At 41.4% G+C, this 13169-nt stretch overlaps 1 protein-coding gene across 1 annotated transcript in view; it reads right to left on the minus strand.

Annotated features, from left to right (window-relative positions):
- The window catches only part of LOC122769358 (gamma-aminobutyric acid receptor subunit rho-3), a 30752-nt gene that overhangs the window by 6913 nt on the left and 10670 nt on the right, over nucleotides 1-13169 (minus strand). Inside the window, exons 3-5 of the mRNA XM_044025838.1 lie at nucleotides 12379-12835; nucleotides 9588-9700; nucleotides 224-291 (exon numbers count right to left, since the gene is read on the minus strand). Coding sequence (XP_043881773.1) covers nucleotides 224-291; nucleotides 9588-9700; nucleotides 12379-12509 — 312 coding nt within the window. The 5' untranslated portion in view covers nucleotides 12510-12835. The remainder of the gene's footprint in view (nucleotides 1-223; nucleotides 292-9587; nucleotides 9701-12378; nucleotides 12836-13169) is intronic.

Here is a 13169-nt window from a genome sequence, read left to right on the forward strand (position 1 = left end):
AGAAGGTGAAACGTCACAAAGCAGACAGGAAGTGATTCCTGGGATTTATTTCTGACAACAAATGTGTCCAACCCCATAAATGAAAAATAAAAAGCATTGAAAGCAGCTTCTCACATATTTGAGGTGAATGAAGTCGGCACACATAATTTAGATGTTCCAGTGAAACATGTCTAAACGTGTCTAAAGTCACCAGTTGTTGCGTGAAGCTCCAGAGTTTTCTCACCATGTTGACCTCAGAGATGCTGTCGATGCTTTCCACCTGGACGTCGATGCCCACAGGAATGGCGGCGCCTGGAACGGCAGCAGCCACACGTCATTTAAACTCTCTCAGATTATTTATTAGTACACACAAATAAATACAACACTGTCAATGTAACGCTGCTGCTGTGTGGAGGCTGTGTGCTTTGATCCGAGGTGTTCTGCTGAAACCTCAACGCTAACTTCCAGTTAGCTTCAGTTCCAGTTTTGACCATTTGCTGTGTTTTAGGTTCATGAAACGTCGTCAGTAAAGTTGCATTCGATACAATATTCAATATTCTTTCAATTCTTCAGGTGTAAGAACTTCCTTCATTTGGTGTTTTGCTGATGCCGATGAGGAACACGGTCTAACACATCACAGCCTCTGTCTCTCAGAAGACACCTCAAGTGCTCTGAAGACCTACTAGAAACTTCCTGAAGGACAATTGGAATGACTACATCCTTCAAAAAGCCCAAACAAGCTCCTAGAAGACCAACAAATGATAAGTTCCACGGGGCTTCAAGAGCCATCAAATATCCCACAAACAGATAAGACATACCTGACCTTTAAAACATACTCAATTACCATAAGAAACTCACAGAATCTCCTTCACAGTTAATAATCTGTACTTCTGGACCAGAAGAACATTCTTATTGACAATAATAAGAAGGTTCCCATATAATCTCCTGAAATCTCATTCTCAACAGTTACTACAACATCCAAATGTTCTTCTGATCCTACTTCAAGACATAAAACCTTCTCATTGACCACAACAACCCCCAAATACCTCAAGAACCTGTGAAGATCCACAGAACATCCAAAACAACAGCTACCTGGAGTTTTTAATAGACCTCTATAACCTTCTCCAGTTGTGTCGTTGACCACTGAAATTTGACCAGGTCTTCTACAGACCTGAAAGACCTGAAGAACATTCTCAGCAGGTACTACAGCCTCTTAACACCCACATAAACTTACTGATGTTCCACAAAAAAACTATTAACATCCGCCTGAATTTACTGAAAGATCTCTAGAACCTTCTAGAACCTACAGAATCATAGAACCTCAGAGAAGACCAGTAGAACCTCCTAACAACAGTCTGGAGCTTTACAAAGATCTCAAGGACTGGTTGTGTGTGTTTGTTTCAGAAAAGTCTGGCTTCTGTATCTGCTCTCAAACCTCAGTTTGGTCAAACACGGGTAACGAGCATCAACATCCTTCTCCACCACTGCATCCGCCTCAATAGCAGATTGGGCTTGTTTGACCGCTAAGCCCACAGGATTTGTGCACAAAATAAAAACATCAACACAAATCCCACAACAAGCATCAATCACATCTGCTCGCTCTACCTCCTCCTCCTCCTCCTCCTCTCGTCCGTCCGTCCACCACGTGACTCCGCTCCGCGGTCTCCCTCTGTTTGTAAATCTCAGCTAATTTTAGGACGCGACCGCGACTGCAGCTCATTCCAGCCTTGACCACAAGATTTTACTCCTCATCAGATTTTCCTTCTCCTCAGGAGACGGACCTAAGAGTTTAACGATGAGCGGTATGTAGTGAACATCCCAGTGGTCAGACGTCCCAGTGACGTCTGACCACTGGGACTGACCGGTTACTTCCTCTGTCTGACCACTCAAACATCACCAGCCACTTTATTAGGTACACTGTTCAACCGTTTTTCATGCAAATGTCTAATTAGCCGATCACATGGCAGCAGCTCAGAGCCTCTAACCCTCTCATTGACCATTAGAACCTCTAAACAACACAAAGGAACCCCTCAATGTCCACTAAAGCCTCTTAACATTCACCTGAACCTTCTCATCGAGCACCACTGCTTCTAAACGACACACTACATGGTCAGTGAATTTAACGTCCTCACTCTTACGACCTGCAGAACATTCTCAAAAGGCTCTACAGTGCATTTAGTCATGAAGACATCGGTGGTATCACGATGATGTAGAAAGGTGATTTAAGTGAATGCCTTGTTGAAGTCAAAGGTCAGAGGTTATTGGCAAACGACCAGACTGGTTCTGGCAACGCTACCTCAATAACAAATGCAGTCTGAAGTGCTGAACCTTGAAGCAGCAGAAGGAAAAAACAATGTTCTCTCTGTCTTCTTTACAGCACCATTATAACTGTGAAGCAGTCGCGTGTACATAAGATTTAAAGCTTTTCATCTTCCTCACACTGTGTGCGACAGAAGTTCAGAAATGTGGGATTTTCCAAGAGGAAGCAGAGTCGTTAAAATGTGACGATATGCTGATGACACTATTCTATACACATGTTTGTTTGTTTGTTTTATGAGGACAACAAAAACAATTTCACAATGTGAACTGTAACAAACGAGCTGCCACAAAAACTTCCCATTAGTTAAATCTGATGATTTAATTTACCGTTAAGCCGTTTAGTTTTTAGTTTGGTTTTTGTTATAGATGATTTAAATACCTTTTGCTCTACCAATCTTACACACAAACAAACCCTAACCCTAACCTAAACCCAATTCTAAGCCTTATCCTAAAACCAGGTCTTAAAAAGCCTTTTAAAGTTGTGGGGAACAAAATGTACCCACAAATACAGGTTTTTAGATTTTTGGACCTCACAAAGATAAAAATACAAGTACTCACACACAAACACCAGGTTACATTTCTATTTTCACCCTTAAGGGCACCGTGTGTGTGTTGTTCACCTCTGAATAAACACAAATATTTAATGAAGTGTGTGTGTGACAGCTCGGGCCCTAAACCTGCGGCGACTCGGCTTTGTCTCCATCCGACTCGCAAGACACCACCAGCGGCGCCGACTCAACATTCAGCGTCGCCACGGCAACCACTGCCGCCACTGAGAAGAACCTAAAACTGAAGGTCACTTACTCTCGCTGTCTGAGTTTGAGGTGTTTTTTTAGATACACGTTCAAGTACGATCTCAGAGTTTTCAACGTAAACACACTGAACGCGATGGTTTGATCTTACGAGTCTCGTTAATTCTTAGAGGTTTCTTTACTAAAATGTAGCGTCTAAAAATAACAGACAGAAGCACGTGGGGGTTTGTGCTTGGTCTTGTCGCATCTGTCGTTACTAAGCAACCATTCCTGGGAGTTTGCAGAATAATGAACACATTCACTGACAAAAATATGAAAACAAAGACTGAATTAAGAGTCTTTGTGGATTGTGCGTGAATGAAGTTCTTACACACACAGTCCACAAAGACTAATGACTGATATATTGTCACTTGTCCTTAAAAGTAATTAAAAAGAAACAACAGAGAAAAGTATAACAGGGACGTTGTTGATACTGTGTCACCAATAGTTTATGATGTTGATGAAGTTCTCAAGTATTTAGAGCAATAGGAGGAGTAATTGTCAGTGGTTGTGTGTCGTAAATCGAGACGTCCACGAGAAATGTCCACCAAGCAGTTAACCGATGTTTGAGAAATGAGTTGTAAGATTGTCACTCTTTTGAGGACATTTCGACGCGTCTCAGCCAAACGTCCACCGCACAGAACATTCCAGTGTGTTTTCATGGCGCGTGCCAAGAGGCTGACCAACGTTTGACACCAACTGCTGGAGCATTTGTCACAGGTTGATCGTGCTGTGAGGACCATGTGATTTGTTTTAGCTGGGATCCAGCACACAGGACTTTCCAGTGTGTTTTTATGGAGTCAGCCAAGCAGCTGACGGCAGGAAGTTGGAAGAAAACACAATTTTTGCAGCTCTGACCAGAGGCTTCTGTGCTTTAAGCATCATGACCAGGAAAAGGACGGTCATTTGTGGAGTACAAATATAAGTCATTTTAAAAAAGTTGGATGGACATTTTCTGGGATTTGTTATGAACATTTAGAGCAAGGACAGTGTTTATATTTGAACTGTATGAGGTCGTACTTAGGGCTGGGTATCTATCGTCAATATCTTTGTGGTATCTAGCAAACTTCGTGTTGGGTATCTACTGTATCTTCAATAATTTAGTGGTTTCTACCAAACTTCGTGTTGGGCATCTATCGTCAATATTTTGTGGTATCTAGTGTGGGTATCTATCAAACTTCGTGTTGGGTATCTATCTATCGTCAATATTTTAGTGGTATCTAGCAAACTTCGTGTTGGGGTATCTAGCATCGTCAATACCTTTGTGGTATCTAGCAAACTTTGTGTTGGGTATCTATCGTCAATACTTTGTGGTATCTAGCAAACTTCATCTATCGCCAATATTTTGTGGTATCTAGCAAACTTCGTGTTGGGTATCTATCGTCAATACTTTAGTGGTATCTAGGTATCTATCTTCAATACTTTTGTGGTATCTAGCAAACTTGTTGGGTATCTATCGTCAATACTTTAGTGGTATCTATCAAAGTTCGTGTTGGGTATCTATCATCAATATTTAGTGGTATCTAGCGAACCTCGTGTTGGGTATCTATCGTCAATACTTTTTGTGATATCAGAGTAACTTCAGGCTAATAACAAGGCTCCATAAACCTCCATAAATCTTTTCTTTTTGACGTGTTTTGACGCACTTCTTTTCGCTGCAGGACCTTAAACTTCATTTATCTTTGCACTGATCTTGAAATGATCTGAAGATCCCAGGTGAACCTCGGGGACAAACACAAGGGGAAAACTGCTGCTCTCTGCTTTTCCTGCTCAGCCTGTTTGACTTTCAGATAAAATCAGTCAGCTTCAGTTGGTCACATTTTTTCCTGAGGTCGGTTGGAAGTTAATTTTGTGACTGACAGTTCTGTGAGTCCAAAGTTTTGCAGGAAATTTTGAAGTTTTACACAACAGCACAGTAACAACATAGTAATGGTGTAATGGTAAGAACATAGTTATCATTTTTTTATAAGGATCTAATATTAGGATAATAACATATTTCCAATGCATTTTCCAGCTTCATAACAAATTAATAGTGTGATATTAAGCAGGGTAATATTACTGCCATGCTATTACTTGGTTATTACTACAGAAATAAGAGGTATTACCATTATATTACTTGCAAATTATTACTTTATAAACTGACTTCTTAATGATAACATTCAACTCCAATTTTGATAATAGGAAAAGTGTTGTTTTTTTTAAAAAATTTAAACAAGTTTCTATGATTTTTCAGCTTCTTAAATTCTTAAATTCTTTGCTCCATGAAACAAAGAAATAATTCAAACTGGATATTTGAGATTACATTTACCGACATGTTATGGACCAAACAATCAACTAATTAAAAAATTATGAAAATACTTTACTGCAGTGTTTCCCAAAGACAGGGTTGGGACACACAGCTGGGGCACAGGAGATTTTTTTTGGGTCCACAAGCAGATTTTTCAAACTTTTCCCTTTTGTATGTTTTACATATGAAATGTACAAAATCAAGTTTTAATAGATTTACCATTTAACATCTTTTGGTATTTTGCTGTCTTTAAAAAGTGAGTCCTCTTCATGTTGGAGGTTTGGTAAACACAGCTTATACATTTTTGTTTTCTTTTGTGCGTCTGTGTGTTTTGTTTTTTTTTTTAAATCAAAGTCATTTAATCCCAGAACCTGCCGCTGCTTGTCGGATCAATTCACTCAGTCATAAGCACGGTGTAACGCAGCTCTAAGGTCGCGGCGGGGATTGTTTCACCGCTCAACCTCTGCCGTGCATCTGCTCCGGTCAGAGGCGGAGAGGAGAGGTGATGGAGATTAAGAGGTGACTCTCGGGGAGAAACTCTGGAGAACTGGAGTCGTCAGACTCCGACACAGTCCACACACTGACTCAGCTCAGCCATGCGTAAAAAACACTGAAACACAGTAATGTAATGAAAGCTCGGCTCTGACGCACGGATCTGTAGGAGCACACACACACACACACACACACACTCATACATACACACTCATACATACATAGATTGGGATGTATTTTGTCACATGTCAATGTCACATGTGTATACTTCCATTTTCAACCTTTTACAAAATCCAAAAGAGGTAAATACATTAAAAAACGATGAACTAAAACTGAACACAGAACTGTGTAACGCTCACATTTAGTGGACATGACACACAGATGTGAAAAAACGAGGGCGGTTCAAAGCCGCAGTCGCAACAGGAGCGTGCGTTTAAAATACCCACGGCTCTCAGACGTCCCTCCCCCGGACATTTCAAAGTTATCCATGTTCTTACATTTTTACAATAAGAAAACACCAAACTTAACTCTCCGATATGTCTGAAGAAATCTGGCAGCATGTCTAAAGCATAACAATGTCCACAAATGTAATGCTAAAGCTAAACTACCAGAAATCACTTCCTCATTGCTGCCACTGAGTTGTGCTGATTGTCGAGTAAAGAAGGGATTTTCCACTGTTTTAATAAGGTTTACTGTATCAGAATAAATGTTATTACAATCTCAAGCTTTCAAAATGGTTTGATCTCCGTTTTTTTGTTTGGGTATGTGATAGAGAGCTAAATCAAGCTAATTCAGTCTGATTTTGGACGCGTTTAGTCATTTTTGTTCAGGTGTGTTTATATTGTGCAATTGATCTATTTTGCCGTGTCGGTATATTTGCATCGCGACGTGCGACTGAGACGCAGAAGGAGACAATTAGGACAAAATGTAGCGTTGGTGACACAATTTGCAGCTGGGAGCGATTAAAGTTCACAGACAGTTCCTTTAAAGGTCGACTCTGACGAGGAGTCCAACACGTGTGCGACACATGGTTTATTTCTGGACCGTTGTCCCAACGGGGAACTGAGGACAGGATGGTTTTGATTCTTCAGCGTCCACACACACACACACACACAGGGGCAGAAACAGCTGAGATTTCCCCCCCAACTCTGTGTGAAATTACAGTGCGTGGAAATGCCGCAGGGCCGTGGGGCAGACAGTGGTGCTTTTGTTGTCCCCACCCTGAAGCACAGGCAGAACCACACAAACGTATGTCAACCACACACACACATATGGACAGAGGAGGATAGGAAGATACGGCGGCGGCAGCAAACACAGCAGAGATTCCGAGTCATTTACCTGGATTTAAACGCAACTTTCACCCATTTTTCCAGGGGATTATTTCACTGGCAAATACTGGCAGTAGTCATGTTATAGACATAGTTGGCATGCATGATGTGTTGAGGGTTAAGGAATTCAGTATTTAAGTCCGAGTCATCAGTGGTCCAGACTACGACGAGTCATGATTCCTGAAAATGTGATTTAAGCACAAAGGCATTACAAGGAAAGTCTAAAATAAGTACTTTTTATTTCCACTTTCAATTGAAAGCGATAGCTTAGGTTTCTGGAAATGTGCTCGTATGAAGCATAAAGGCAGCAGTGATGACTTAGTGATGAACACATGGCACATTTTAGACTCAGTTTAAGTCTACGATGTCTTTAAGACCATGTTCACGTCTTTATTTCACTGTGAGACAGACTTTTCTAACAGGAAAGTGGAGTTTGTAAACCACTCACTCTCCCACACCAAACCTCATAGAGAAAATCAGTGATTTTAGTTTACACAGAAGTTGTTGATTCACTGCTGCCTCCATCACTAAGTTCAAATGTATTATTTTGTCAATTCAGCGTTCCTGTTGGAAAAGTCTGTCTCACAGTGAGATAGAGCATTATTCTACATGTCAGGACCTTATACAACTGCACTTTAACGTGTGACAAAGGCATGAAAAAGGTGAGAGATTTTTGGCATTTGAAGCCGCAAAACAAAAAATCCCAAAACAAAAGTTGTTAAAAGTTGTGATTGATAGACTTAGATTGTAAATACAATGCCGTTCTTCTTTCATTCAATAAAATATAAACAGGAGAGTTCATAAATCTGAAATATGGACTTTCAGGTTTCCCCTTCAAAGTAAAAGCATTCATTGAGAGGAAGGGTGGAGTTGAGCTTTTTGATGAAATGCTTCTGGTGTGAGTTTTAAGGACTTTTTGGGGATTTATTTTCGTCTTCTGATCTTTGAAAGAATGAAAGGAAGAGAACGTCATCGGCAGCATTGTCCTGACGGTCAAGTGTTTACACTGTCCAGACGTGCGGCCTCTTGTGGTTGAAGAGATAATGACTCGAGTTCACCTGAGTTCAGGAGGATCAGCGGTGACTGCACACACAAACTCTAGATGCTGTGAAGTGACGGTGGTTTATCACCAGGAAACTGCCAAATCACTCTGATGAGACACTGCTGAGGACGCAGACACGCGCTCAAATGTCAACAGTCCCATCATCTTCTACCGCTTAAGAAACAGCAACAGGATTCAGGAAATGTATATTCATGTCTTTATCTCACTGTGAGACAGACTTTTCCAACACAGGAAACTGAAGTTTGTGAAACACTCCCTCTCTCACACTAAAGTCCATAGAGAAAATCAGCGATTTTAGCTTACGGGGACACAGGAGTTGTTGATCCACTGCTGCCTCGTGTGGTCACTTTGTGTCACTGAGGAAAATCTGAACAAAGATTTTCAAATGCCGAAGTGTTAAAATAAGACATTTGAACTTAGTGATGGAGGCAGCAGTGGATCAACAAAGTGACCACACGAGGCAGCAGTAGACCAGCAGCAGATCAGCAGCTCCTGTGCTTCTGCGGGCTTAAATCACTGATTTTCTCTATGGGGTTTGGTGTGGGAGCCCCTGTACTAACAGAGGTACATGTGAATCACATGAACAGCTTTTATTTCATAAACTAATATAAATATATAACCCACTCCCTCACTCCCTCCTTCACTCACCCACTCTCACTCACACGCCCGTGTGTCATTGTCATCGTGAGTTTGACTCTGCTCGATGTTGACGATGTTGCTCAGAGCAGACGTCAGGTTGTTTCCCACCCCTCCATCTGCTCCAGCCTCCGGAATATAATCCAGATTAATGCACATGAATCCCCCAGACTCACACAACAACACAGCGGCACTCGTTATGTTCCACAAACACACACACACATACAGGGACACACAATCACATTTGAGAGAGTACACAGGAGTCCTACTGTATTTCAAATACATCACTACACACACACACACACACACACAGGGAGTGTAATCTGGGTCAACGTTTTTTTTTTTTTGGGATTGACACATCCTTTGTCTGTGTGAGCCAGAGTCTGTCATCACATCATAAAAACCACAACATCATCAGCGTAGAGTGATTCTCTGACAATAAGCAAGTGGATTAAACCAACACGGATCAGGGCTGGAATGGGGTGTGTGTGTGTGTGTGTGTGTGGGTGGGTGTGTACACTTGTATTTGTTACTCTTGCTCTTTAGGACTCTTTTTCTGACCTTGTCAGGACCAGTAGTCCTCATGGAGACCAAGACCTGGCCCTAATGAGGCAGAAACTAACTTCTGAGGAAGTAGCTTAGGTTTAGGGTTAAGATTTGAATGTGTGTGTGTGTGTGTGTGTGTGTCTGACCTCCGAAGCCTGGTCTCATGGCGAAGTCGTGCTCCTCGATTCTCAGCAGCTGCTCACTCTTTATAAGCAGTGTTTTGGTGCTGTCCTGTCTCTTCAGCTTGTAGTCAATGCGTCTGCAGAGACAACACACACACACACACACACACACAATGAGTGAGTGATTAGTAGCTGCATAATAACAGGGTGATTCTCTGATTAGAGAAATCTCAGTTTGTGGTTCTCTCTCTCTCTCTCTCTCTCTCTCTCTCTCTCTCTCTCTCAACTAAATAAACACACGTCGTGCACACACTCACTCACGTGGTCTTTGTCTGGCACACAAATCATTTCACGATGTCCTCAGAGCCACTGAAGAGCCCATGACACCAGATGCTACTGTACAGTACAGAACTACATTTCCCATGAGCCCCCTGAACATTTAAGGGTAAGGTAAGGGGTTTTTAAAGGGGTGGTTGTGTGATGTGCTAAGAATATTTTCAAACGTCACTGTTAGACAGACTTTTCCAACAGGAAATTGAAGTTTGTAAACCACTCACTCTCCCACACCAAACCCCATAGAGAAAATCAGTGATTTTAACATCACAGCACACAGGAGTTGTTGGTCCACTGCTGCCTCCATCAATAACTTCAAATGTCTTATTTTGTAAATTTGGGGTTTGAAAACTTGTACAGATTCATCTCAGTGACACAAAGTGACCACACGAGGCAGCAGTGGAGCAGCAGCTCCATTTTTCAGTTGATCTTTTGTCCCTACAAGACATTGTGATTGGCTGTTTACGCGTGTATGTTTGTGTGTGCTGATCTTTATGTTAACGACTGGGAGGATTATTCCAAATAAAGTGACCACATCCTTTTCTCTCTGGTTATTCCTGGACTACATTCAGACTGAGTCTTCAGGTTAGTGATGAGATTAGTGTCACTTTTGGGAGGATTTTAATTTCTGATTCTGGGTTAATTTAGGGGATTATGGAAAATGGGATTTGGCTCAAATACATTGTGTGACCTTACAGTGATAGATGGACGTGTGTGTGTGTGTGCGCGTGTGTGTGTGTGTGACTTTCAAAGAGGCTTTTCATGCATCATCAGATAAAGTGTCAAACAGCTTTTATCATCACTTTTACATCTGTGTGTTCACCTGTACCTGTGTGTGTGTGTGTGTGTGTGTTTTAACACCTCATACACACACGCTTACATTTTCACACACACACACACAGTATTACAGCTGTAATCACACCTCCAACATCCTTCAGTTTGTCTCATTTGGGTTTTCTTGGTTTCCCTCTGTCAGACACACACAGCACTTTATTGCGTCTTTAACTTTTGTCTGTTTACGTTTTTAGCAAATAAACACACTTACACACAATCTGACACTGACAAAACACACAAAAATCACACTCACAGGCAACCGGACACAAATACTTCTCTATGAGCTTTGGTGGCAGCAGTGGATCAACAACTCCTGTGTGCTGTGATGTTAAAACCGATGGTTTTCTCTATGGGCTTTGGTGTGGTAGAGTGAGTGCTTTACAAACTCACATTTCCTGGTTTAAACATGTTATTTTACATCCAAAATACATTGATTTTAAAGGAGGTTGTTCGTGCAGAACATGACTGGGCTTAAATGGAAAGTTTCAGGGACTCTGTCTTAATAACGGCTCTTTCACTGCAGCATATCCCTGCATGAGCTCCAGGAAACTTTGGCTCCTTTCTTCATATTAAACAAATAAAAACCCTGAGTCAGACGAGGTGATTTTACCCTGATGTGGTCGCAGCGTCTGCTGCGAGCGAACACGTCCACAAACACGGGCGAGAAGGACGGACTTTCTGTGGATTAACTCATAATCTGAACTGGTTCAGATTCACGTGATGAGGTCAGTGTTTGACAGGAAGTGAAAACATGAAAGAGAGAAGTAACACTGGCACTGAAATGTCTTCTTTTTTTCCTTTGGTAATGTTTGCAAAACCTTCTCTGAGGAACTGCTTTAGTTTAGACTTAAGTTAAGGTTAAAGTTAATGTCAAACATGAACTGGTTGTAGTTAAGGTTAACTGAACAAAAGACTAGGCCAGTGGTTCCCAAAACCTGGGTCAGGACCCACAAATGGTTCGTGGGTGATTTTTTTTTTTTCTATCATGAGTTATTTCTGCATGATTTTATTTATTAATAAATTCATTTTGCATCATAAATATGTTTATAGTGTAAACTGTTTATGGTTCTATATCAAAATGAACACTTTTATTTTGAAATGATGTGAAAAAACATCATAAATGTTATTTTGAGATATTTGAGTTTGCGACGCCTTCTTTAAGTGAAGATTTTCAATAATGTGCGTAAAATGATTGTTTTAATTCATTTGGTTTGTTCAAAATGTGTCTGTAAATCAGTCGCTACATGACGCACAAATTTGCTCTCGTCACAATTTACACTGATTAATGGGAGTTAAAATAGCTGCATAAACCAGCGGGATAAAAATAAAGATGAGAGCATAATAAAACATCACGAATAAAGGTAGGGAACTGAGATAAGGGGAATAAAGTAATTTTAAATACCCACGAAGATTTAAATACTTAAAGTCGAAAGACGAGATGAATAAAAGACACATAGACTTCAATAACTTCTAGTATTATTAATAAAAATATACGTCATTTTAAAAATACATGATCTTCAGAAGACTGTTCTACTCTCTAAGAGTTTTACATTTGATTCAAAGGTCAGAACCAGAAGACCTGAAGGTTCCAGAAGCTCCAAGACCATAAAGAGCTTTCAAGACCTGAACACGTGTGTGTGTGTCTCACCCTCCAAACTTGAACCTGCTGTTCTCCTCCAGAAAAACCTCCTTGTGCTTCCTACGTCCAGAGCTGTGTCCTCCTCCGGTCGCCGTGGCAACGAGGTCGGCCAGAGCCAGAAGCAGCAAGCCCACGTTCATGTTTCACAGGTTCTTCCTCCACCACAGCAGACACGGCAGCAGCGGCATCATGACCAGGTCCAAGTCCAGGTCCAGGTCTCTGCAGACCCTGAAGCTTCCACAACCACACAGTGAAGACAAACCCATGTTCCTCTGCAGGAACCTTCACGTCCTGGCCTGCGTCCACAGTGTGTGTGTCCGTCTGTCTGTGGATGTTTTATCTGCACTTCTGTGCATCTTTCAATCTCTGATTAAAATCGATACCAATCTGACACTAATTCCACGATAATCCTCTTATCCACCGCCGCCGCCGCCGCCGCTGCTGCAGCAGCAGATCTTTCACTAACCTACAAACACACGCACACATCCGTCAGTAATCAGGATTTTTGTCAGCGGGACAATGAAAAAGCAGGTGTGTGTGTGTGTGTGTGTGTGTGTGTGTGTGTGTGTGTACAGTATGAGGTGTTGGCACACACGAGGGCTTTGGATTCGGCTCAAATAAAAACAGAATCCAGACAAAAAATGAAAGATGTAATCTGAGCAGGAGCAGGGAAAACAAGATCTAATCCAGCACTTCTTCTTCTTCTTCTTCTCTTTTCTCCCTCAGGTCTTTCACCGAGGTAACGTATAATTACAGCACAACACAAACACGCAGATCGTGTATAAAATAACATCTGCAGG

This window comes from Solea senegalensis, linkage group LG1 (assembly GCF_019176455.1).
Source record: "Solea senegalensis isolate Sse05_10M linkage group LG1, IFAPA_SoseM_1, whole genome shotgun sequence".
Classification (NCBI taxonomy): Eukaryota; Metazoa; Chordata; class Actinopteri; order Pleuronectiformes; family Soleidae; genus Solea; species Solea senegalensis.